General features: G+C 43.7%; 2 protein-coding genes across 2 annotated transcripts in view; both read left to right on the forward strand.

Annotated features, from left to right (window-relative positions):
* Positions 1–730: 730 nt before the first annotated feature.
* Positions 731–7,124, forward strand: ESPNL (espin like). The gene is made up of 4 exons (XM_063442389.1): positions 731–821; positions 3,492–3,608; positions 4,037–4,216; positions 5,051–7,124. Exons 1-4 carry the CDS (start codon positions 732–734, stop codon positions 6,494–6,496), a joined length of 1,833 nt encoding a protein of 610 aa, XP_063298459.1. The 5' UTR covers position 731; the 3' UTR covers positions 6,497–7,124.
* Positions 7,125–7,262: 138 nt separating this feature from the next.
* The window catches only part of KLHL30 (kelch like family member 30), a 49,398-nt gene continuing 30,967 nt past the window's right edge, over positions 7,263–25,693 (forward strand). Inside the window, exon 1 of the mRNA XM_063441676.1 lies at positions 7,263–7,385. The gene's annotated coding sequence lies outside the window, so the exon portion shown is untranslated. The remainder of the gene's footprint in view (positions 7,386–25,693) is intronic.

Raw genomic sequence — 25,693 nt, forward strand, 5'->3', positions numbered from 1 at the left:
CTTTATTTCCTGCGACCTTTGGCCAAGGTGCTTGCTGTGAGTCTCATTTCATTAATGAGCAGAATGTGACACAGATCTTGCCGTGTAGTTACATGATCTCTCTGTCTATTGGTGCAGTTTTTTTTTTTTTATTATTATAAGTGATGGCGAGGAGGAGGAGAGGGAGGCAGTTGAGCAAATGAGCAGGACAATAAGCTCAGGTAAAATATCCCACATGCAAGAAGCCCAGCTCTCCCTCCGCCTTTATCTAGACACCCTACACCCGAGCTCCCTTCCTCCCTATTAAAGTACATCTCAGGTATTGTTGCCACATGATCCCTCTCCTGTGTCTTCTCAAGCAGTCAGGGCAACCAAGAGGTGTAATAGCAGCAGGGCTACAGACAGGTGTGTTAAGGAGAGATAGGTATCTGAGACAGTGTCAGGCCCTTACTGAGAGGACAGGTGACCAGGTGGGAGGTTAAGCTTTACAAGGAGGTTAATGATGTGTGAAAGTGCAACACGCACACGTGCAATTTGCATCGAACTTAGACGTGCATGGGCGCTTTGAAAGGGCAAATGAAACTATGTAGGCAAAAAATAATGGGGAGATACATTACCATTCTAAGAAGAAAGTGAATATTTTTTTTTAAATAAGGTAGGGGCAGACTTCTTTTTGTTTTGTGTTTTTTTTTTTTCAAGGAAAGGAGTCTGATCAAGTAATCAGTGCTTACATGTATTTCTGCAATGTGATCATGGAGCCTTTGGATCAAGCAGTGGTCGTGGAGAAGAAAGTTGGAAGAGGGCTCCAGAAAGCCAAGATCACAGCACTATTCGCCAGCAGTGTATGCAGATTTTATTTTTTTATTAATCATTTTTTTTCTTCAAGGCTGTGTTTCTTTACTGATCTTGAAAGCGTTAAATCCACTCTGCAGGATATCGCATAATCTCATATTTTTCTTGCAGGGTTATTCACTGAACTCCAAATGGCAGCAAACTGAAACCAAACGGCAAATCTGAGGCTAAAATCACCACGCTGGAGAAATATTCCAGGTCATCTATTTTAGCCGAACTTTTGCCATTCATACTTCAGTTTACTGCAGTTCACAATTAAGTGAATAAACAACTTTAATGGGATTATTTACTAAAGTGAATTTCAAATTTAAGGCCAGTGTAGCTGTATGGAAAGCATAGCTGATTTAGATCATTTTGACCTTAAATTTAAAATTCACCTTGAATTCTCACTTTACGGAATAACCCTGCAAGTTTCCAGTTGTATTTTCCAAAATCCATACAGCTCCATGTTTTGTTAGCATTGCCTAATCTTTATATTCCATGGTGTCAAAGCAATCCTTACCTGTTATTAGCATGCTAGCATCCTTACCGGTTATTAGCATGCTATTAATTCCTGGTGTTTCCTTTACAAGTACATTTTCATTTAAATACAGATGAAGTTAGATGTGATTTAATTTTTTTCCAGTCTTTCTGTACCATGTCTAGTTAATAAGGCAATGATTCACGATGCCAATGAAGTTATTTATCAGACTGAGAATATGTGATTATGTGTTTGGTTGAATCTGTTAAACTCTTCAAATAAGCCGTTTTCTCCTTATAATCCAATTCAGACTTTAAATTCAGCTTGAACTTGATTTCCAAGCAAAAGTTCTATCTTCTAATGAAACATATGCTTATAATTACATCTGTCTTCTAAATGCTGTCATTATATGTAATAATTCATATTGCTAAGAGAGTGGACTAATCCTAAACTACTGGTAATCTGGTAATAATATCTAATATACAGAACTGACGGGGCAATAGGCAGCTCCTGAAAAATGTAAATCGAGGTCAATTTGTACCAGGGTCAATGAAATATGATCAGTGAACTATTGTTATTTGATCATACAATTTCTTTGTTTTAGCTGTGATTGGAAATGCTTTCAAAATAGGAAGTAAATTGTCAATTTTAGTCATTTTCCATAGAGATTTATATACAGAACTGTGAATTGCTGTAGATTGCAAACTACTTTTATAAATGTATGCTTGAATCAAGCTTTCAATGCAGTATAAATATATAGAAAGTATTAGAGGATGGAAATCACTATTATTATATTTATAAAGAGCCAACTTATTCAGCGAGTTACAATATAAAAAAGGGGGATTTCAACATCATTATGAAGGAATTGGCTCTGCTAAAGATAAAGATATGCATTACAGTGTAACGAGGTTGAACTATACACCCACTACAGTGGCTTTGTTCAAGGTTCCTTATTCTTAATATTGTGGGAGTGTAATAGACACCTTCAGATACTAGATAATTTGCTGGTATTGCACTGCTATCTTTTGTTCTTTTTTTTACGATTGGAGGTGTTTCCTGTTTGTTTTGTTGTTTACTTAGGATATTAGGGACATTGGGAAAGGTTCCAGGAGAGACTGTCTTTTTAATTTGAAGTATTGTTTTTGTCATTACCCATATTTACTTTTGGGTGAGGTAGTGGTTGTTATATATTGCCAAGTAAATGTCACACTTCATGATTGGGCTCCGTAGACCAATGAGGGCATAAGGTTTATACGGTATCACTAAGTTGATGGATAGCTTTTCCTAGTCCAAACCATAACAATTTTGTTTGTGTTTTGTGGGCAGCGGCATGCATTTTTAATAATAACAATGGTCCATTGCTCACCACTACTGGCATAAATGTGAATTCATAGAAATCCATGCCAGGGTCCACATTGGGAAAATGCACTTTATGTGTTCTGCACAGTCAAGTGAATTTAATGACACCCTTGACCTCTGTTTGCTGGTAACTTGTCTCTGGTGTTTCTATAAGTGGGACACTAGAGGACAGAAGGGCCAAGAAAGTGTATTATGCATGTATTTTGAAGCTGCTTGTGGAATTACGTGCGTTGAGGGGGCTGTTTTTGGTGAGATATGTTGAGTAAATAAGTTGGTTTCAGTTGTATTGTGCTAATGGTGTTGCATGTGTAGCTGGGGGATAGAGGGAGAAGTGTGTATGTTTGTGTATAGGTGTTGTAGTATGGTTAGGACCTTAGTGTTTTTGTGTGTGTATTTCAGGCTGGATCTGATTACCATTAGCACAGTAACATGGTATGCATAGATCCCTATTTTATAAATCTGCCTTTTGCATTCTAGACATACTTTTATTTCTGGTGTACCTTTATGTCCACATAGTAGACACATAGTAGACACGCATCTCTGGACATAACCCCCTCTGGTTTTAAGAAAAATAGAAAACAATCTCTGTAAATAATGCGGTGGTCACATTCAGGCCTGTTGACTAGCTTTGTACATATCTGTGTCCTTTCTATACTGGTGTCCTTTTCCATTTCCAGTCTGCCTTTGTTACACAAAGTTCATATGTCCGGGTTATACTGTACTTCATTCTTTGTCTGTGTTTGGCCCAGCATAGTTGGTATCTGTATCTATATCCCTTTCTTTCTACTCCTGTCATTACATTCTCTTGTCTTTATATCACTCACTGTTCTTTTTCTTCTAGAGAGGTGGACGGGGGGAGCCGTCAGGGAAGCTAACGGATGTTTTACAACTCCCGGACAAATCCAAAATCACTCAGTGTCTTCAGAAAGCCAGAATCACTGGAATTTTCCTACAAGCTGTGAGTTTTCTTCTACTTGAAAGTTTCATTATTTAAATCCATGCTACCCATGTACTACACTGAGTTGAATATTTCTAAATCTAAATATGCAAGTCTTCTTGATGACTATGGTGTCCTTCAGCACTGCAATGAGGATTGCCATGTTCATGAGTTATAAAAGCTCTTAGATACACTTGTCCAACCCATAGATAGAAAGATAGATGCCAAAGACATATTAAAACCCCTTACATAGATATGTCTCATAGATACAGATGGATGGATCTCAAATAGATAGATAGATAAACCTACAGTCTCCAACTCTTTTTTGAGTGCCCAACAATTTTCTGTGTACTGAATAAGACTCTTTCATTCAGCCTACTAGTTTATAAGTTCAAAGGTATTTCCTTCAAATTCACTAATGACATTTCTTCATAACTATATAAATTTAGGGAGAACGTTCCGATATAAACTCAAGACGGGTGGAAGACAGCCAGATCGACTCAGGCTCTCAGTATGATTTGGATTCTTTAGTGCCTACACATGATGAACAAGGACGTCCGATCCCAGAGTGGAAGAGGCAAGTCATGGTGCGGAGGTTGCAGTCACATCTGGAAGAAGAAGCCAAACAGGTATTTTAAAAATAGCGGTGGTAGGGAGGCTGTAACATTCAAACCTTGTTTTTGATTTTTCATAGATAGATGTGAAAATAATCCACAGAAACCTAAAACATTTATTGGTCTTTTATAAAGCTTTAGAGGAGGGAATACAGGCCAAAACATATGCCTCTATGGATAGATGGACTGCAGAGTGTAAGACAACCCTATCTAACAGGGACTGGGTACAATCTGTGTATGCTCTCAAGTAGAAACCGCAATGCTATCACTATTTAGAAGCACACTGCAAATTGGTGTACCAATGGTTCCCGAAAACCTAGACGGTTATACAAAATATACCCATCGGCCTTTTCCAGTTGTTGGAGATGCGCCACGCAAGTGGGAACAATGTCACACATTTGGTGGAAATGCCCAAGAATTATCCCCTTTTGAGAAGGTAAATGACCTGCTTTAGGCTCTATCTGTCCACTGATAGTCCTTCTAATTATTTCCTGCTCCTGCTGCAAAAAACATATGAAGTCCCTCGACTTTGATGCACAGCACATATTTTTTTTAGACAAATCACACATATATATTACAAATACAGCTAATTGGCAATACCTTGGCAAACTAGGTTTCTTGATATTTTTATAGTATCTCAAAGTTGTCAAACTAAACCCACTCAGTGATGTAAAAAGAATGCCTTCTCCAGGAATTCGCATAGCAGAGCATAATGACAACTAAGTATTAGACGTTAAAGTGGCAATAATAACCAACTGATTATTCCAATTTTCAAGGAACTGTTCAGAAAATATATATAATGTTTATGATATGCTGATTGTACTCTAAATAATCTGCTTTATGTTCTAGGATGAATGGAAATATTCCCGTGCTCGTAGTGCCATGCTGGGCCCATATGGTGAGCTTGTGACCGAGGAGGAGCTACGCATGTTTGATGGACAGATGGAAGGATTGCGCCGTCGCAGAGAATGTCAGCAATATGAACAAGAGCTTAGTCGCCAGGTGGAGCAACTGCGATCCCTACTTCCAACACCTCTGATCAATGTGAGCCTCAACACCCAGCTTCTACAGCAAAGAGAGGATCAAGATTGGTGTACTTGTATGTCAAATGTGGTCAACAGTATGAACCAGCTTCTTTCTTCTAATAGTTCAACTTCAGGTTTGTCACAGGACACAGTGAAAGCACGTCGGAATCGGTCACCTTCACCTTCTCCAATGAGAGAGTTGCTGCAATGTGGTGTCTCAGTGCGAAGATTAAAAGTTCAGTTTGAAAAACAACAGCAACCACGTAACCAGTTACATGGAAAACCTTGCAAAGTAAAAACAGACATAGAGGATACAAGTGATTCAGGAGTAAGTTCAGAAGAACCTCCTTCTCTCAGGGACTCTCCTGTACCACCTCGGACATTAAGAAAAGAACGCATTGTTCTTTTGTTTCTAAGCCACTGGAAGAGATCTGTATATTCTCTGCATAGAATAAGGGATTCATGTAACAATGGGACATGCAAGGATTCACTAAGTTCGAATGATGACCATAATAAGAAAAAAAGTGTTGAAGACAACAAAAATAGAGACAGAAACAATCTCGGAGCTGAAACAATGAATGGAAATTCTCATGAGAGAAAACAAACAGTGGAAACCTTTCAAGAGGTTTCAAATGATAATGGGAATACTGTTTTATTCAATAATACAGAAAACACGAATGAGATTGCAACAAATGGGCAAGATTCACTGGAGGGTGAGTTCTCCCCTCGTATTGGTGGAATTTTAAATCAGTTGATGAGACAAAGAACTACTGTCCAGCGCTTGATTGGAAGTTGGAAATCGGTATCACAAAATGCCCCACAATCTTCTGGAAACCAATCTGTTATTCAATCTCCTGAACATTTTCTATCAACAACTCCTAGAAATACATCTTTGAATCATGACAGTCTTACACTCGATCTTTTCATGCTAGGATACTTCAGACTCCTCGAACAAGACCTTCCAGAGGATGAAAGACGTATGAGGCATCTACTCTGTTTTGAAGTTTTTGACCAGCTTGGACGTCATGGTTGGCCAACGGCTAGAGACTTCCACTGCACTGTCTTACAGGAGATAGCTACTGGGCGTAGGACATGGTCTGATGGATTTGATGACATCAAATCCCGCTTTTTTGGACCTGGTACAGAAAAGAATGAAGATAGAATCAGTAACCAACAAGTATCAGATTCCAATGATGTATGTCAGTGTATCGAGAGGAGCTTTACATTTTGGAAAGAAAAAGAGTCTGAAATATTTGAAACGGAGCCATAACCAATTAACTGTGAAATATTGCAATGTACAAAGTTTATAAATTCCTGACACCTGAAAACTATCTCACAAGATGGGCTTCTTGTCTTTGTATAGATTAAATCTGAAGAATAACAACTTTTGCTGCAAACGTTGGGAAAATTATTGATCATGCATTACTATAAAAATTCAAACTTTCAATCTGAACTCATAAAATTTAGTAAAGACACAATGTCCTTCTACTTCTGTTGCACTACTTGTGGCATAGCAATATCAGTAGTAAATGAAGCACAGCATGGGTTTAGAAAATTCAAATTTTGATTACTTATTTTATAGTTCAAAGTTAAAAGCTTTCTATGTGTGTGGCTTCCCATTAACATGCTATGGCAAAAGGCGGCGAGGTACACTCATAAAACCTTTAAAGCATTGAAAGTGCAGACAAACCTGCATAGAAAAGAAAATTGGTTATTTAAATCAAACAAACAAACAAAACAACCAACCAACCACGAATGTCATTGTTTTATCAGTTCAAAAGGAAATTTCAATGTCAAAAAGAAAAAAAGTTGTTTTAAAATAGATGATTGTACGTAGGAGAAAAGGTGCTTTTGTTGTTGGTTGCCCTAAATTCTATATATCTTAATAATGATATGTCCTGTTTCTGCCGTGTTACCATACTGATTATTGGTGTGTTCGGCTTTAAGAAGAACAGGAGGGGCTGTATATGACTGAGAGGGGCTTGGAATGTGAGTGGCAAGCTACCAGTAAGTGGAAGGGCTATTAATAATCTCAGTAAGCTCTCAGCCCTGTCACATACTAGAAATACCCCTTGCAAGTAACAACGAAAACATAAAGCAAAAAGTACAACAGAACTTAGGGACAGACAGCAGAGTTGGACATACTGAACTCATAACTGGTAAGAGATTGGCACAATGTAAACTGTATACATATTGGACTATGATGACAGTAGTCAGTACTGTGAGCCACACAGATAGAATCATTTTGCATTTGATGTGTGAGGGTGTTCTTGCAGGCAGCCTTTGTAATGCGACATGTTGTATAGTGCCTTGTGACCTGTTTATTGCTGCGCGTGTGACTTAGGAGTAAATGTGATCTATGTAATTATGGAAATACGTATTGCATGATGTGCAGAACTTTTTTGTGTTGAATAAACAGTTTTTCGCAGTTGAGTTAATATTGTTCGTATGAAAATGATGATGATTGATCATCCTATCAAGCCTTAATGTCATGGTTTGATGGTAAATAGTTCAAAATGCAGGAGAAACAATACAAATTATTATTTATCTCCAGAAAGGGTGGTGGATACAATGAAATGCATTCCAGCGGACATGTAACTCCATAGGAAAATTCAATAATGTTATGAAAGATGATAATATATAATTGATCCAATAATATTAAAGAGAATGTGTAAGAAGTGATTTGGGGGTATAGATGCTGCCCCTGTTTCGAGGAATTGTTCTGTTTACATTTTGAATCTCTGTAGGACTGAAACTATGGGCTTAAGCTTCGGATTAACGCATATTGAATAACTGAATCTATTTTACGTCTTGCTGCAGAATGCAAAGTATGAGAAGCGTTTAACTGATTAAAAGTTAAAGGGCAATTTAACCCCTTAAGGACACATGACATGTGTGACATGCCAGGATTCTCTTTTATTCCAGAAGTTCGGTCCTTAAGGGGTTAAACAAGTTAAACTGGACAATTTGTTTGTAGTTGCCCCTCTCCCTCCCCCAGACCTCTTCACGCTCATCAGTTACAGTTCTGGGCTACTGTCCCATCATTCTGCGCCTGGGAACACCAGAGGAAAGTCTACGTAAAGTACTGTCAGTGCAAGTGTGTTTAAAATGTGCTTGTCATGGGTATGTTGGTTAACACTGTAATGAAAAAGCATACAAATAAATTATCTATGTATTGTGCTTGCAATGTATAGATTTTAAGCTATATCTACTTACAGAAACACTATAGTCACCTAAACAACTTTAGCTTAATTAAGCAGTTTTAGTGTATAGATTATGCTTCTCAGGTTTCACTGCTCAATTCACTGCCATTTAGGAGTTAATTCACTTTGTTTCTGTTTATGCAGCCCTAGCCACACCTCCCCTGGCTATGATTGACCGAGCCTGCATGAAAAAAAAACTGGTTTCACTTTCAAACAGATGTAATTTACCTTAAATAATTGTATTTCTTTCTCTGTAAATTGAACTTTTAATCACATACAGGAGGCTCTTGCAGGGTCTAGCAAGATATGAGCAAGGGATAAGAAAATCTAAATTAAACATAACTTGCAATAAAGGAAGGATAAACATTAGATGACTCTTTGCAGGAACTGTTTAGGAAAGCTGTGCAAGTCACATGCAGGGAGGTGTGACTAGTGTTCATAAACAAAGTGATTTTTTTTTTTTTTGGTATGCAGGTAGGTACAGCACTGCCTGTATCGCCACAACAGCATCAGCAGGCTCGATTTCCATAAGCATTTTATAACAGTATTGTGGCATGTAGGGTATGCATACATTTTTAAATGGGAAAGGTAACGATAATTAAGAGGTCTAACATTCAGATGCAACGACTTGTTAGCGTTTAAACAGGTTTAGGTAAATCAAGAATATGCTTCAATTCAAATATGCTTAAGCTGTTTACAAGTTATCTACAGACGCCACAACAGTGTGTTTAACGATGTACTAAGGTTAGACAGTGGCTTAAGAGATTGCACATTGTATGTAATGATAACAAGCCTGGCTAGACAGTGAAATCGTTAGATTAAAGTAAAACAAAATAAAATATAACATAGTCAACGTTTAACAGTACTAGATTAGCTATACCTACATAGGTGTAGAGTGGCAGTACGATTTGCAGTGTATCAGTAGTTGGCTTATGTGTGATGTACATACAGGTTGCGCTGCTCTTGTGTAGACTATTATGCAATAACAAGCTATCAACATAGGGTTAAGTCTGCCTTTACGTTATTGTTATAGTAATGTGCCCATCGTGGGCTAGGAGTTGTTAAACTAAGACAAAAACAAAGCATTCTAATATAGGGACTTTCTAGTTATTTTACTATACATGCAGGAGCATCAGCCAGCACATCAGAGCAACCAGGCAGGCATATAAACGTTACGGTTGTGGCGAGCAATGTTGTAAGCCAGCCGTGGGTGCTGGCAATGGACCCCTCAGCGTTATGTCCCTGGCAGGTAGCCCTGGAATCTAGCGGTAAGTTCAGGATCAGCCGATCCCTGTTAACGGCGGTGGTGATAGTTGTTTAGGTAAGTTCATTATAGAGCGGGAGGTAATATATGGCAACAGCGTGAAGTTAAGGGACTCTTTGCAGGTACAGCAATTGCTCAGCTACCCCTTTAAGCTACTGTACGTCCCAGTTGCGGGGATGGATACTCGGTCAGTCGATTCCCCTCAGCGGTAGAACAAGCGTGGGGATGTCCCTGTGAGCAGCAGCCAAGGTGATGCCGTGTTGGTTTCTCCTCCAACCTCTGGCCCATGTGTGGGTAAGTGTTTTTAGTCCATTGGCTTGGGTTCTCTGTAGTGCCAGGCCCTTCCCTTGACTGGAGTATGTGTGTGCTTGCGGTGGCCCGCTTTGACTGCGGCGGGAGTTTCTCCGTGTGTGTGGCTGTTGTTGGGGGGCAATACCCCTGGGGACCTTCACCCCGGGTGGGCGATCGGTTTGGTGGGTACGCATGGGCAGCATAGTGAGTCCATATATAAAGATGTGTACTATAGCGTTAATCCAAAGTGGAAAATGTGCTATCACCAAGAGTGTACCTCACTCACTCAACAATACATACAATAATACCGTGAATTAGCTAATATGGCTTAACAAGCAACATAAGCTAAAAAAGATGGAATAGCACATAAATAGAGGATACAACCTTTGGACAGGGCTGGGTCTCTTTGTGGCAAGGGATGGCCGGTGTTCTTGCTGCGACATCGCCGCCAGCGGCGGTGGATTCTCATCATGCGCTGCGGTTGGTGGGTTGGTAGCTTGGGGGCTGTGGCCCTGTACGACACAGGGCGCCCCTTTCCTCCGCTCCCATCTTCTTTCCCGCATCCCGCCAACCTGTGCTGTGGTACCTTACTCTTTTCCCCGTGGGGGTGGTGCAGCTCACTCGGTCCCGGCAGGGTTTGCTGTGCTGCCTGAGGTCCGTGCAACTACTCATTTAGGGCATGCCAGATACCGGGCAAAAAGTGGCCTCTAGGCGTCGCATGTCCTCACTGTGGGATTCCGTTTCGGGCATGCAGTATGGCTCACTTGATGTGCATGTTGCCACCATTTTGGGTGCACCATGTGCTCGGCTGCCATTGTGCTGTGATGAAGCTGGCTCTGTGATCCGCCTGTGACTACCACTCCTGTTGCTTGTTGTGGACCGAGATGACCCCTGTCGGTCCAGGGGGGGGGGGGGGGGAGGGGGTAGGTGATGGCAACCCCAAGGGATCCATTTTCAGGCCAGTCAGCGCAGGCAGCGGCCGTCTCCCCCACCTCCGACAGGCCTCAGGATGTGTTGTCACAGGCTTGGTTTTGGTGTCGGGTGATTCCCCCGGGTGTCCCCATCATTATAGCTGCTCTCCAGTGGGCGATTGTGCCGGTTTTTCGGGGAACTACCCCCAGAAAGTGTCGAGTAGAGCGGGAGCTGAGGTTCAGCACAACCGCTCAGTCTGGATGCCAGGCTCCGCCCCATAAACAAAGTGATTTAACTCCTAAATGGCAGAGAATTGAGCATTGAGATTGTAGGGGCATGGTCTATACACCAAAACTGCTTCATTAAGCTAAAGTTGTTTTGGGGTACTATAATGTCCCTTTAAACTTCTGTCAATCAAATCACTGCATGGAGGTCTGTTACAATGTTTAAGTGGCAGAAGTGAGTTGGTTTGGTTCTCCTTCACAGTCCTATTTCCCCAGCAAGAACATCATCTAGACTGTAAACTCGTCTCAGCAGGTCCCTCGTCTGCCTATTGTTCCTGTAACATTCTGTTATTGTCTCATTTATTGTTAACTTTCCCCCTTTATAATATTGTGAAGCGCTGCAAAAAATCGGTTGGCGCTATAACAATACCAATAATAATAATAGTCAAACTTTTTAGGGGAAATGGAAAAGAGCTACTGCTGTTACTCCATTCTGATGTCAATGTGCTGGCATGGATGGAAGCTAGTGTGTCATGGTCATTAGGGAGCTTAGTGCTTCTTGGGGAGTCGTTACAAGCAGAGTCAGTCACTTAATAGAGAGATGACCTGACCTGAGAGCTACAGTAACCCTGAAAGATTTAATGTTATCATGCAGGGATAACACACAATGTATTTGGCCACAGGATGGCACAACCCCGCCATCCTGCCCTGACTTTATATCTGGCACTGTTGGCGGGTTTAATATATGTATGATTATATATATTTATATATTCTCAGCTTTATTACAAGTGGGAACTTTTTGTTCAGTCACAATTGCAGTGGGGGGTATACACATCCTTCATGGAGTACTACATCTTCCTATTCTGACCCTCTACTAGTTATAAATCTTTATTAGTTCATACCAATAAACTTCATACATTTATGCAAACACGTATTTCCACAATACATAGAGGAAAACTATGGGCAAAACCATAACAAGGAGCATAACATTTCTTCTCTTTCAACCAAAGCTTCTCCATTCTGAGAACTTCTGAGTTGGACATATTCCGACAGCATCCAGCGAAACAAAATGTAAACAAAACCTGGCATTTGCGCTATATGTCTGTCCAACCGTAATTCACCTCTTTCATATTAAATGCACCCCCCCTTATTATATATCATATTATTCAGGGGAAACAGGGCTTTCATTTAATATCAAATATTTAGCTATGAAACATAATTTAATATGAAAAAAATGGGAGAAAATAAGATTTTTTTTTTGATTTTTTTTAGTTCTACATGACATTTTAACTGGCAATGTCATAATACTGTTTGCTTTTACTGCAATAAAATACACATATTTGTATTCAGCAAAGTCTCACGTGTAAAACAGTACCCCCTATGTACAGGTTTTATGGTGTTTTGGGAAGTTACAGGGTCAAATATAGCGTGTTACATTTGAAATTGAAATTCGCCAGATTGGTTACGTTGCCTTTGAGACTGTATAGTAGCCCAGGAAATAAATTTACACCCATAATGGCATATCATTTGAAATAGTAGACAACCCAAGGTATTGCAAATGGGGTATGTCCAGTCTTTTTTAGTAGCCATTTGGTCACAAACACTGGTCAAAGTTAGCGGTAGTATTTGTTTGTGTGTGAAAAATGCAAAAAACGCCAATTTTGGCCAGTGTTTGTGACTAAGTGGCTACTAAAAAAGACTGGACATACCCCATTTGCAATACCTTGGGTTGTCTACTATTGCAAATAGTATGCCATCATAGGGGTAATTTTCATTCTTGGGCTACCATAGGGTCATAAAGGCAACGTAAGCAATCTGGCGAATTTTAATGTGAAAAAAATGAAACACAAGCCTTATATTTGACGCTGTAATTTTTTAATACACAGTAAAAAGTATTGCAGCAATAATATCGTCCGTGTAAGTGCGGTTTGTGCATGGAAAATGCAAAAAAAGTCACTTTTACTGGCGATATGATCGTTGTAATACATTTTACTGTTTTGAAACACTAATATTTGTGTTCAGCGAAGTCTCCCGAGTAAAACAGTACTCCCCATGTACAGGTTTTCTGGTGTCTTGGAAAGTTATAGGGTTAAATATAGTGCTAGCAAATTAAATTCCCTATACTTTCGGCATGGGTTGTCAGGCAGGTCCCGCTAATTGTAATTAATTAGGATACCTAATTATGTAAAAATATTACATAAATATATGTGAATTAATATATGTATATATATATATATATATATATATGTGTATATATACGTATATATATATATATATAATAATTTTTTAAAAATATTTTTATTTATATATAGGTATATATAGTGATATATACGTATATATTTATGTATATAGATATATATATTTCGTTTTATGTGTATTTTTATATAAATATATATATATTGATATCACAATACAGTTAGAACGAAATAAAACACATCTATATATTTTTTTATATTTTATTTTTAATTATTTTTTTTATTTTATTTTTTTACCTATTTACATATTTTTTTATATTATATATAAATATATATATAACAATAATTATATATATATTTAATCTTTATCAGTCTACGTGTAATTTGATATTAATATATATAATTATATATATTAATATTAAAATACACCTAGACAGTGTATGTATATGTGTATATATATATATACTTAGATCATATATATATATAAAATATATATATATGATCTAAGTATATATTTATTTTCTTTACACTTATTTTAACTTTTTTTTATTTGATTTCAGCCAGCAGGGGGACTAACTGTCATTACAGTTAGTCCTCCTGCTGGCATTGCTGCAGCCAGCTAACCCGGCCATGTGATTGTGAGGTCCTCGCAAAGGACCTCACTCTCACATGGCCCGGGGGGGCTGAAGAGGACGGAGGTGCCGCGGGGGGCTCCCTGGGAGTCCCCCCAACCGTGATCGAGTGACCGGGTAAGTAAAAAAAAAAACGGAGGGCGAACAATTACGCCCGGCGGCGTTTAGAGCCGCTTAAAAAAGGTCGTAATTGTACGCCCTCCGGTCTTAAGGGGTTAAAAAAACTGGCCTTAGTACAATGGGGCTGAAAGGCAGAATATCCACATCTCCCCCACATTGTCACACACTGGATTGGAAACAAATGTATTTTACAATGATCTAGGTCAGGCATAGGCAACCTTCGGCACTCCAGATGTTTTGGACTACACCTTCCACGATGCTTTGCCAGCATTACGGGTGTAAGAGCATTATGGAGGATGTAGTCCAAAACGTCTGGAGTGCCGAAAGTTACCTATCCCTGATCTAGGTAGAGGTATATCAGTGCAGTAAACGTGGCCCTTATCGGACATTAGCCAATACACTAATGTTCAAGTCTATCCCTCTCTGTCCACCTGATACCTTAAAGTACTGGTGTCACTGTGTAGCTGTCACTCAGCGTAACGCAGATTAAGCTTGACACATTGTGAAAGATTGTGACTCCGTTTCAAGCTATCAGGGCATTTCATCAAGCTTCACTGGTTAGCATAGTACAGAAATATTAAATGGATCATTGCAGTGGCAGATTGGGTTACTATTCTGGCTCTTCGTCCATCGCATGAATCATTAATTGGGATCGTTTGTAAGGCTGCGCAAAGAATAATGTTATTCAATGAACTTTCTAGCTCGTCAGAATTCATATATTTTCTTTAGTTTTAATAGCATTAACCATTTGAGTGCTGAAAGGCTGTGCTGTGCGTTTCAGGTTTCATAAAATAATTCAGGATATATTCGATAGATACCACAATGCATTTTATAATTTGAGCTTTTTTCTGCTCATGCCTTGTCTGTGTTAACTACATCAGGCTCAATGTCACTTTATTCTATGTGGATTGTTTTGTTTTTGCAACAAAAATATATTAAAAACATTTAATAAAATAAAAATGTTATAAACCTGCATTGATTTTCAAGGTGCACTGCTTCTGCCTCTAGCTGCATACAGACACCAGGATATTCCGGTCAGATATCATGTATGTACGTAGTGGGGAATGTGGTGCGACTAAGAGTAAGGAGACTACCCCAATTCTACCCCCAATAATGACAAACAACGAATATTGGATGAAACAGGCCACAGCATTTATTAAACTTACCACTGTAGGACTCATCCGAACTTTATTCTTTTTCTTTTTTTTAATTCTTTTTTTTTTCGTGCATATTGAAGGTAACATCCAACATGTTTCTCCGCTTTGCCCCAACAGCTGCAGCGGGATTTGAACAACATATAGCATTTGTATGGTTAAAGTCAGTCATTACGATAATTGTTTTGCACTTTTTAATTGTTTGATTGTGTATGTTGTGGTGTAGCTGGGATGGGTTATAGGAGTGGTTGCGAGTGTGTATTCTGAGATTGTGCAGTGATTTGTCTGGATTGGTAGTGTGGATGTGTCGGGTCGGGCTGTTCGTTTTGGAGCTATCGTATCGTGGCATGTCGTGTATTTAATGAAGGTGGGTGAACTGGCCCGCCATAGGTAATACCCCTTACCAAGGGGGTAGCGGGGGGGGGAGAGGGCTGGCCCGTGTGGAGACGGTCTCTTGCCATGTAGTGCCCTGTTTCCAGGTGTTGTGGGTCAAGGGGTGGTAGGTTCCCTTTGAGGGGGCTAACGTGTGTGTAGTGCTGTAACACCTATGTAACATCTACGTAATATCTACAAACTACTTATAACAGGCTCTGGCATAACACATTGCGAGCAGGTGTAGTCTCTTAAGGGTTCAAGTCCCTGCGTGAGTGGCCGGGTTGGCACCTGGAATAAACTGGGCAACTTGGGAGGGATTCCAGCTCTGTGAGTTTGTCCGTCTGTCGGTGGTTATCGTCTGGGGTGGTATGCCCAGTGCCGTGAGGAGGGTCGGGGCGTCTGCCAGCGACGAAAGCTTGTGTAACGTTCCTTCATGGTCCACCACTAGTAGTCTTGGGGACATCCAGCGATATTTAATACCGGCTGCTCTTAGCTGGCTTGTGAGTGGTTGTAGAGATCTCCGCCACTGCAGGGTGGACCTCGTGAGGTCCTGATAGAAGGTGAGGCTAGCGCCTTCAAAGATGAGCGGCGTCTTACCCCGCACCGCCGACCAGATGGAGATTTTGTCGTGGGAGTGTGAGCATCTCACTATGGCGTCCTGTACGGCTGTTGCTGGGGCCTTGCTGGACTTCGGCAGGCGGTAGGTCCCGTCCAGGGAGACTTTTTTGGCATGTGCAGCTGGCAGGATGGTAGCCACCAATCGCCTCACATAGTGTGGGAGTTCCTCTGGGGTTACCGTGTCTGGGATGCCCCTTATCTTAAGATGGTTTTTCCTTGATCTGTCGTCTAGCGTGGCTTGGTGTATTAAGAGTGATTGTTGCGTGGTTTGTAGTTGTTGGATGGCTTCCTGTACTGTGGTCATACCTTGTTTGAGGTCTGCAATGTCTCCCTCTGCTGTTCTCACTTTGTCATTGACCCTCTGCAGGTCTGCCTTTATAACTGCCACATTAGCCGCCAGCAGGGTTTTAATTTCTCCCACCAAGTTTTGAAAATCCCTCTGGGTGACTGGGGCTGATCCCTCTTCTGTAGCCTGTGTGGTGTGCCCTGCATGTGGCTGGGCAGGCTGTGTGTTGGTCTCGCTCAGTGGAGGATTCTCCTGTGCATCCACGGCCCTGTTGCTCCCAGACGGCGCCATTTTTGGTGGAGGCTGCCTCTGGAGCATATCTCCAATATTCTGCGCCCCTGATGGTGTGTGTGGGGGCGATTTTTGGGACCTGCGTCCCATCTCGGCGGCGTTTGCGACCTGAGGTGTCGGCCTGTCTCCTATCGCACCCGGCGGTGAGTATGCGCCGAACAGTGCTGCCAGGTCCAGGCCTTGGGTGGTGTAGTAGGCCCCGGTTTTCCGTTTCTTCCGTGGCGCCTTGGCCGCTTGGAAGAACGGCATGTGGCGTGTCGGGGTTGTGCCCTCGGTGCTTGTGGGTGTTCCGCCTGCTTGAGTGGGTTTTTTGGGGGTATTTTGGGGTATTTGCCGAGTATTTTGTCGGAGCTGATGTTATTTGCGTCCGCTCCGGTTCATGCGCAGGCTCCGCCCCTCCCTTATTCTTTTTCTTTAATTCAAATATAAATAAACATATAAATATATACATATACATACCATAATTAACATATAAATTACACTTATTGCCCTACAGCCTCCAACTTAAATAACCGTCCTTGCCAACGAACTTAACCAGGTGCCTATGCACCAAAACTTTACCCACTGGTGTCTTGCCTCCCCCCTCGTCCAAACCAAAAATTCCCATCATCTTAAATGCTCTACCACCAGCCGGCTTTTTGCTCGGTGGGCACGTCCTATTCGGTAACTTAAAAGTTTACCTTACATCGCAGGGGAGGTTGAGACCCACCTTGTCCATCTCCTGACATTCCATCTGGTCCAATTATGCTTCATACGGCAGCGTACCATGCACTGATTATGGGCCGCTGCCAAAAGATACGGGAAATGACCTTATTTTTATTTATTATTATTATTATTTTTTTAACTGCTGTTGTTATAACATATGACAAGTCCTGCATAACACATCCAGAACTTATTATAATAATTTCTATAACCATAATCTCTCTTCTTTTCTGAAACCAAAACGTTAAACATAAATAACCATAACTTAACATATATAACTTAACACACAGGGTCATACAGTGAACCCAACACCACGCATCACGAAACAACTAAAACACGCACGAATAACCTTTTAGGGGCAGACGCCAAACACCACCTTGGTATCGTCCCAAGCTCAATTCCCGCCAGGTGGATAACCCGAACATTAGGGACAGCTGAACCTGCTCCGGGAGGAGCCGAACACATTTCATACCTCTGGTATCAAACCAACGAACCTCCGCTCCAGAAGGCGCACAACCCAATAGCTCACCTCCCGGACGGACACCCGCATCCCACCTGGGAGTATAACCAGGAAAAGGACATCCAGATATTATCTGTTTTCCAAGTGCACCCTGGGAATTGTTACTTGTACCCAAGGAAGCGGTACTTAATTATCTACCTCCTAAAGGAATAAATTCCTTATCTACCTTCTAAAGGAATGAATGGATGAGCCACCGCCGCTGAGAATTGAACCCGAACCCCCCCAAGGATTGAACAAATTCCACAAAACCAGCATTACTTCACCGAGACATCTCACCATACCCCCTCCCGGTTCTTTGAGCCACGTGCGCTGACATACCCATCCTAAAAGCCTCCAAGGCAGCGCTAAACTGAAAGGAATGCCACAAGATTCCTTGCCGACAATCCCCAGAACCATCAGACTTGAGCGAAAGACCCAAAAAATTGGGAATGGGAAAGAAATCCCATCCGCATAACCCAAAAGAGGGCCCGTGCATACTGGGCGCAGCTCACAGTTCTCTACAAAGGAAAAGTGCAACAGCCGAACCGCCATACCCTTCCCGAAAAACATCCAACCTGGATTGTCAAATACTTATAGTGATATGACCCGCAGGGCGCCGAATGGTGGCAAACAATACCCCACCACTGCATGGCCTACTAGGAACCACCAATACCCCAACATGCACGGCCCCCAGGAGCATAACGTCCAGGTGGCCGTGGAAACTGATCCACGGACCCATTCCGTCACTCTGCCAGACTGAGCGACCATGAGTCCGCCGGCAAGGCGTCCCCTCCAGATACGCCTGTGAGGCGATTGCCCCTTAAGCAAGTGAACCACTGGAGGGAAGGAGGCTGTGAGCCGAGTAATGGCTTGAACAACCCCTAAATTGTCACATTGAAACACTACCCTTAGATCCTTAAAATGTGACCGCCAGACCTCCCCCACCACCAAAATGGGGAAACGCTCCAAAAAGGCCACATTCTTTGTGAGCCCAGAATGGCCCCAAACCCCACCGCGCCAGCCGCGTCCGTAAATAGGTGGAGGTCGGCATTAGAAACCTCGGGCCTTTGCCAGGAGGACCGGCCATGATATGCAGCTAAGAAGGAGTCCCAAACCGCCAAAATCTCCCGCAGCGGCCGACTGAGTCGAATGAAATGGCGAGGCCCGGAGAACCCAGCTGTCGCCGCAGCCAGACGCCGGTTAAAGACCCGCCCCACGGGCATGATCCGACAGGCAAAATTCAGCTCACCTAGGTGCGACTGCAGGCAGTGCAGTTGAATCTCATGCCGCCCCATGGCCAAGGCCCCCTCGCGCCGCCAGCCTTGAATCACATTCAAAGGCAAGCGGCAGTCCCCCGCCAAAGGGTTAATCTCAATGCCCAGAACGCTGAGACAAGTGACCGGGCTCACCGTCTCGCTGTGTGCCAAAGGGATCCCAAACTAATGGAACACCTCACCCAGAACCCGTCGCAGCAGCGCACAGGCTGTCGAATTGGCAGGACCCACACAAATTAAATCAGCGAGGTAGTGTAGCAAGGAGTCTATCCCAGTCTCCTCCCTCACCACCCAGTCCAAGAACATGCTGAAGCATGCAAAGTAACAACAGAATATGGAACTACCCACAGGGAGGCACATATCCATGTAATACATGCCTACAAAACACAGCCCAGAAGATGGTGACATTCCGGGTGCACCGACAGTAGACGGAAGGCCGAATCCACATCAGCCTTGGCCAACAAGGCCCCATGGCCCTGAACATGTCAACCGCCACGTCAAAGGATGCATAAGATACCCGGCAGAGTTCCCAAGAGGTGTCGTCATTCACCAACCTCCCCCCCCCCCTACTCGGGGGTACGATAAATGGCGAATCAGACGGTATTTGTCCAAAACCCATGCTCAACACATCCAGTAGGATGCCAGCCGCCCGACGATTCCTATAAACTGGTGAGCCAAGGGCGTATCGCGCTCAAGACCCCTGGCGCCATCGCCCTCTGACCCCAAATCCCTTATCTCGCCAACTTTACCCCGCTTGAAGCAGTGGGAGGCGGGATGGGCTCCCCCACAAGTGGAACATTCGTGCTGGAAACAGAAAGATGCCCCCCATTTGCAGTGACTGTCGTTGGAGTTCAACAACAGCAAGGCCTCTGATTCGCGGCCGGTGAGGAGGAGGACCCTCCCCATCGCCCCCCTGAGAAAGGACGAGAACCCACCCTGCTGTGTGGCTGGGCAGGTCACAGTGGAGAGCCAGAGGCCAATGTCAATCTGTTCCCACGAAATTGAGGTGCGCACCGCCAACCGTTGACGGAACTGCTCGTCATATTTCCACCACCCCAGACTGCCATAGGTACGACAAGTGTTCCAAATGGTATCCTGGTAGCAGAATAATGCGGAGCACTTCTGCGAAGCCCTTTCCCCAATTACACTGGCCAGGATTGCAAACGCGCAAATCCAATTCGCGCAAGTTTTAGGGATCTTTCGGTACTGGTATTTCTCCTTGTCTTTTTTTTTGGATTCCTACCCGTCCTTTTCCATTAAAGGAGGAGCCTCCTCCATGGGAAGGAGGGAAAAATCTCAACAAAGTCTCCCCTCCAAAGTTTTTCACGAATCTCCTGTTGAAGGTGCAAGCCCAAGGGCCCTGACCAATACATAGGCGGACTCACACGAAATGCAGCAACACCCGGGGGGTCACCTAATGCCAGGGACCCCCCAGCAACAGCAGGTGCTGTGGCACCCGACGCCGTAGCAGGGGTGCCAGCATGCCTGCCCACTCCGGGAGAGGGTAACCCCGTGACCCTAGAAACAGTCAAAACCCCCTGTGGCTGCAACGCCTGGGACCATTTAATGGGGGGGACCCTACCTGCTTGCGCACGCTGCTCCCTTTATTTATTTTCATTTCTTTTTTTTTTGACCGATCAAGAAAACCCCTAAGCCCTGACAGAAACCCCCCAGCGAGGAACCCCTGGACTGAAAAGAAGAAACATTAGTGAACTCACCAGCCGATGCCCGAGGAACCTCCCGCGGCAAAGGAAATGAAGATGATCCAGGCAGGACAGAGTTAATTTCATTTTCAGCACTGCTCAGCCTTGCAGCAGCACCAGGCGCCATCTGCTGGACGGTTCCAGGAACTGCAGCCAGATCCTGTGTGAAGAGCCGTGGAGAGGAGGCAAGCTCACACCCCGCAGAGGAGGGCAGCCGAGGTAAGTACCCAGAGGGGGGGACATAGGGACCAGGAATAGGGACAGGGGGAGACAGAGAGAGCCAGGAGAGGGCACAGAGAGAGGAGGGACACCCAGCACAGCAGGAACAGGGGAGGAGGAGGGAGGGAGACAGACAGAGAGCACAGAGAGAGGACGTAAACACCAAGGCAGGGGGGGGGACTCCAGAGGGAGAGGGGACAAGGGATGGCACCACAGGGAGGGGGAGGAGGGAATTGTGGACAGAACCCGGGGGAGAAGAGGGGGACCCCCGGCCGATCCCCATCCCCAGAAAAGGCATCAGTGCCCTGGGAGGACCCCCCTCCACCCCCAGCGGCAGCACAGCCGTGCCCCAGTGGCCCTGAAGGGGCCCACTCACCACCACCGGCCTGGCTCTGGATCTGCCGTGCGCCGACCACGTGGGGGCTGGGAAGGCCTCCCAGACCCCCCAGGATGCTCAGCAGGTCTTCTGGCCCCACTGGCCTGCTGTCCACTGCGGGGGTGGCAGATGATGCAGGCCGCGTGTCAGATGGAGCTGACACGCGGCCTGGTAGTGCCTTGGGCCTGGGCTCCAGCTCCCATACCAGGCCCGAAGGGGGGATCAGGGCTGTAGCCGCGTGGGAGGCCCCAGGAGATGTCTGACCGCGGGGGTGATCCCACACCGGCGGCCACAGGTTGGAGGGGAGCACATGGCTCCTGAATGTGCCTACCATCATCCAGGGCAGCAGCAGCTCTGAGGGCAGCAGGAGTGAATCCACAGCCATCCCTCAAGCAGGAAAAGTCACCAGGCCCAGGACAAACAGGAGCGCAGAGGCAGGGAAGATGTTTGCTGGCCAGAATCCCAAAAGGCACTGAGGTAAGATGATCCCTGCCCCACTACAAACCCATAACCACTCCCCTAAACACATATAGCCAATCACTAGCACCATCCCCACACTCATACATGTGCCCTTGTCCGTTTAGCTGTGCTGACTCCCCAGGGCCTTTCTGGGGGGACTGATCTTATCCTGTAATCTCCTGTCCAGCAGACGTTTGTTGAAGAATAATTTATTATTTATTTATTCCTCATGTGCAGTTCCCACCATCATAGATGACTGGATCATGTATTGTGACTGCGATAGTTTTTTTTTTACACAACCCAGATCACTTTTTAGAGAAGTGGGCTGTGCTTTGCTGTTGACTATGCTGCAGACCCCACATGCCCAATCCAAGGCTCAGCTCTCTCCTGATATAATTCAGCTTGCTTGGCAGCTGTCTGATGGCTTGTCTTATAGAGGCAGCAATTTGAGCAAAACACCACCTCTAAAAGCACCATGCACTGTGTAAAAGCATCAAATCAGGCATGTCTTTTCACTTTGCCTTAGTGTTTATTACCGGTGTAATAGTTTTTTGTTGTCCTTAGTCAGGGCCGGTGCAAGACCAGCTACTTGCACCCAAAAGAAAAATTGCTAACTTTACCTGCTGACGCTGACCTTTATAGCATGAGAGAAAATACAGAAAAGAGGCTGCGCCACACAAAATAAATATAATAGGATAACAATAATATATCCCAAAAAAAGTCTTAACTTGACAGTTCTTTCTTTAGATCAAATGGTATGTAACGTGCTTGGTCAGGGATAGTGTCCACGTAGGTCTTCCCCGAAAAGATCCAATAATTTACAAAGACAAAAGATAGAACCAAAATAGTGCAATATATCCAATAGGGTAAAATAGAAAATAAAAGGAAGACGGTAGTGCACTCACATGAGTAAGAGCTATAGCTAGCTCTAGTATGAACAGCGTACAGCGGTACAATCCCCGCTTATGGGATATGGTGCAGGTGTCTTGCTTCAAAGGTATGTTCAACATTTAACGAGAATCAAATAGAGACAACCGATAGTGCTCTCTGAATAAGACAATGGTGTTAAAATATATATAAAAAGGTACTCACAAGGGTGGGGCAGACAGAAATCCCACTGGTATAAGCGTTGGTGGTATGATCCCCACCTAGGATTTCTTGGGAGTCCACAATGATAAAAATGCCAGGTAAAAATCAACAAAATTATTATAGAGTGTATAAAAGATGATTGGCACAAATAAAGGTAACCAACAGAGCTTTAATGGGTAAAAAACCCCACATTCACCGGTAAATGATGCACGTCAAGACTCACGACTTCACTCCTAATGATAGCAAACCTCCATATAAACCACACTGAAAGTCTATTCACATAACGTCCGAGAGCTCAATATGCCCCATAAGAGACATATGTTGCTCCAAGAAGCACGTAGGTCAAAAGCGGACATATTGTGCCTTCAAGAAACCCATTTTCCCAAAGCAAAAGTCCCCCAGTTTGGTATGAAACATTTCCCTAACCAGTTCCACTCAGCACATATATCCAAAGCAAGCGTAGTCTCCATAAACATACACAGTTCGATTGCCTTTGAACTGTTGCACACAATCTCAGACGATCAAGGTAGATACCTGATCGTAGTCTGTATGATGAATAACATTCAGTATACCCTAGTGAACTAATATGCGCCCAATGAGAACCAGAGAAATTTCATGACTAGCGTCCTCACAAAGATGGCAGCTGCACAGAGAGGCACCACAATAATTTGTGGAGATATGAACCATGTCCTGGACCCGGCACTGGACACTTCCGTGTCTCCTACTACGCATCGACAGAAATCCCTTAAACCGACTTGTAAAGCCCTAACACAACTCCTGACGAGATTTAATCTATATGACTGTTGGAGGATACTCCACCCTTCAGACAGAGAATACCCGTACTACTCTAAACCTCACAAAACGTACTCCAGAATAGATATAATACTTATAATGGGACCTTCGTTAAATTCACTTCAGACATGTCGCATGGGCGATATTGTCTGGTCGGACCACGCGAAAGCAGTTGCCGAGTTCAGCGACAAATTTGCCTTTAGGGGTTGTAACCCATGGAGACTTAATGGATCCATATTACAGGATGACAAATTCAGCTCAGAAATAGAATCTGAACTCACACATTACTTCTCCACCAACGAGATGTCAGAGACATCACCGACATTAGTATGGAGGGCCCATAAGGTTGTTGTGCGCGGGCTGTTTATAAGGCGTTCTTCGTTCCTAAAAAAGATCTCCCAGACAAAATATTTAAACCTCCTGAAAAAACTGAGAGATGCATCTGATTCCCACCTACTAAACCCAAACCTCACAGACGCTGCAACAATCGCCCAAGTTCAATCCGAACTCAATGACATGAATATAGCCAATACGACACGTACCCTTCAGAGACTGAGAACTTAGAAGTACAGTTTGGGCAATAAAGCCAATTCACTTCTGGCTAGCCGGTTGAGGGAGTCGCAGGCACAGACTAAGATAGCATATCTCCTTACACAAGATGGCAAGAAAGTTATCAAACCACAAGAGATCAGCGATCTTTTCGCTGATTTTTATAGCAAACTATATTATTTAACCCCTTAAGGACCAAACTTCTGGAATAAAAGGGAATCATGACATGTCACACATGTCATGTGTCCTTAAGGGGTTAAAAGACGACCCTACGGTACAACAACGCACCGAAGGGGACATAAAAACCTTTTTGGACAAAATCCCTCTACCCCTGCTCTCAGCCTCACAATGTGAGTCCCTAGTAGAACCCATTTCGCAGGAGGAAGTACTTAAGGTTATACAGGACTTGCCATTGAACAAAGCCCCAGGCCCAGACGGACTGCCAAATTTGTACTACAAGAGATTCTCCTCCATCCTCGCCCCCCGACTGGTGTCACTCTTCACTTCCACGACTGCACAGGAGACCATACCGCGGGACATTCTCACAGCTAACGTAGCCACGTTACCTAAACCTGGAAAACCGCCAACTCACTGCGCCAACTTTAGACCGATATCCCTATTGAACTCGGACGTGAAGATCCTGGCCAAGATCTATGCCAACAGGCTAACGCCAATCCTGCCGACTATTGTCCACTCAGACCAAGTTGGTTTTGTGCATGGCAGGCAGGGAGCGGATGGGACACGCAAAGCTCTTGCACTGCTACACACTATGCACAAACACTTTCCCAACAGCCTCCTACTATCCTTAGACGCTGAAAAAGCATTTGACCGCCTGCATTGGCCGTTCCTGCAGGCGGTCCTGACTAAATTTGGGTTCCCTTCACACTTCATTTCCATGGTTAAGTCGTTATACAGCAACCCAGAAGCCCGGGTCTTCACGTCCGGATTCCAATCATTGCCCTTCCCTATCACTAATGGAACCCGACAGGGTTGCCCTCTCTCACCCCTCTTATATATCATGGCTTTAGAACCCTTAGCAGAATCTATCCGTTTATCGACGGAGATTATGGGCGTTAAAGTGGGAAACGTTGAACACAAGTTAAACTTGTTTGCAGACGACGTTTTGCTAACTATTACTGACCCGTATAAATCCTTACCAGCGTTTCATGATATACTGCAGCAATACAGCCATTGTTCTTACTATAAGTTGAACTTATCCAAGACGCAGGCCATGGGAGTG

The sequence above is a fragment of the Pelobates fuscus genome, chromosome 2, assembly GCF_036172605.1.
Source record: "Pelobates fuscus isolate aPelFus1 chromosome 2, aPelFus1.pri, whole genome shotgun sequence".
NCBI classification, from domain to species: domain Eukaryota; kingdom Metazoa; phylum Chordata; class Amphibia; order Anura; family Pelobatidae; genus Pelobates; species Pelobates fuscus.

What these genes read in the sequence shown, in the direction of transcription:
- ESPNL (XM_063442389.1), top strand. Translation starts at nt 732, where the DNA reads ATGGAGCCTTTGGATCAAGCAGTGGTCGTGGAGAAGAAAGTTGGAAGA. An exon ending in CTGGAATTTTCCTACAAGCT is followed by an intron (nt 3,609 to 4,036) that starts GTGAGTTTTCTT and finishes ATATAAATTTAG; the next exon opens with GGAGAACGTTCCGATATAAA. An exon ending in TGGAAGAAGAAGCCAAACAG is followed by an intron (nt 4,217 to 5,050) that starts GTATTTTAAAAA and finishes TTTATGTTCTAG; the next exon opens with GATGAATGGAAATATTCCCG.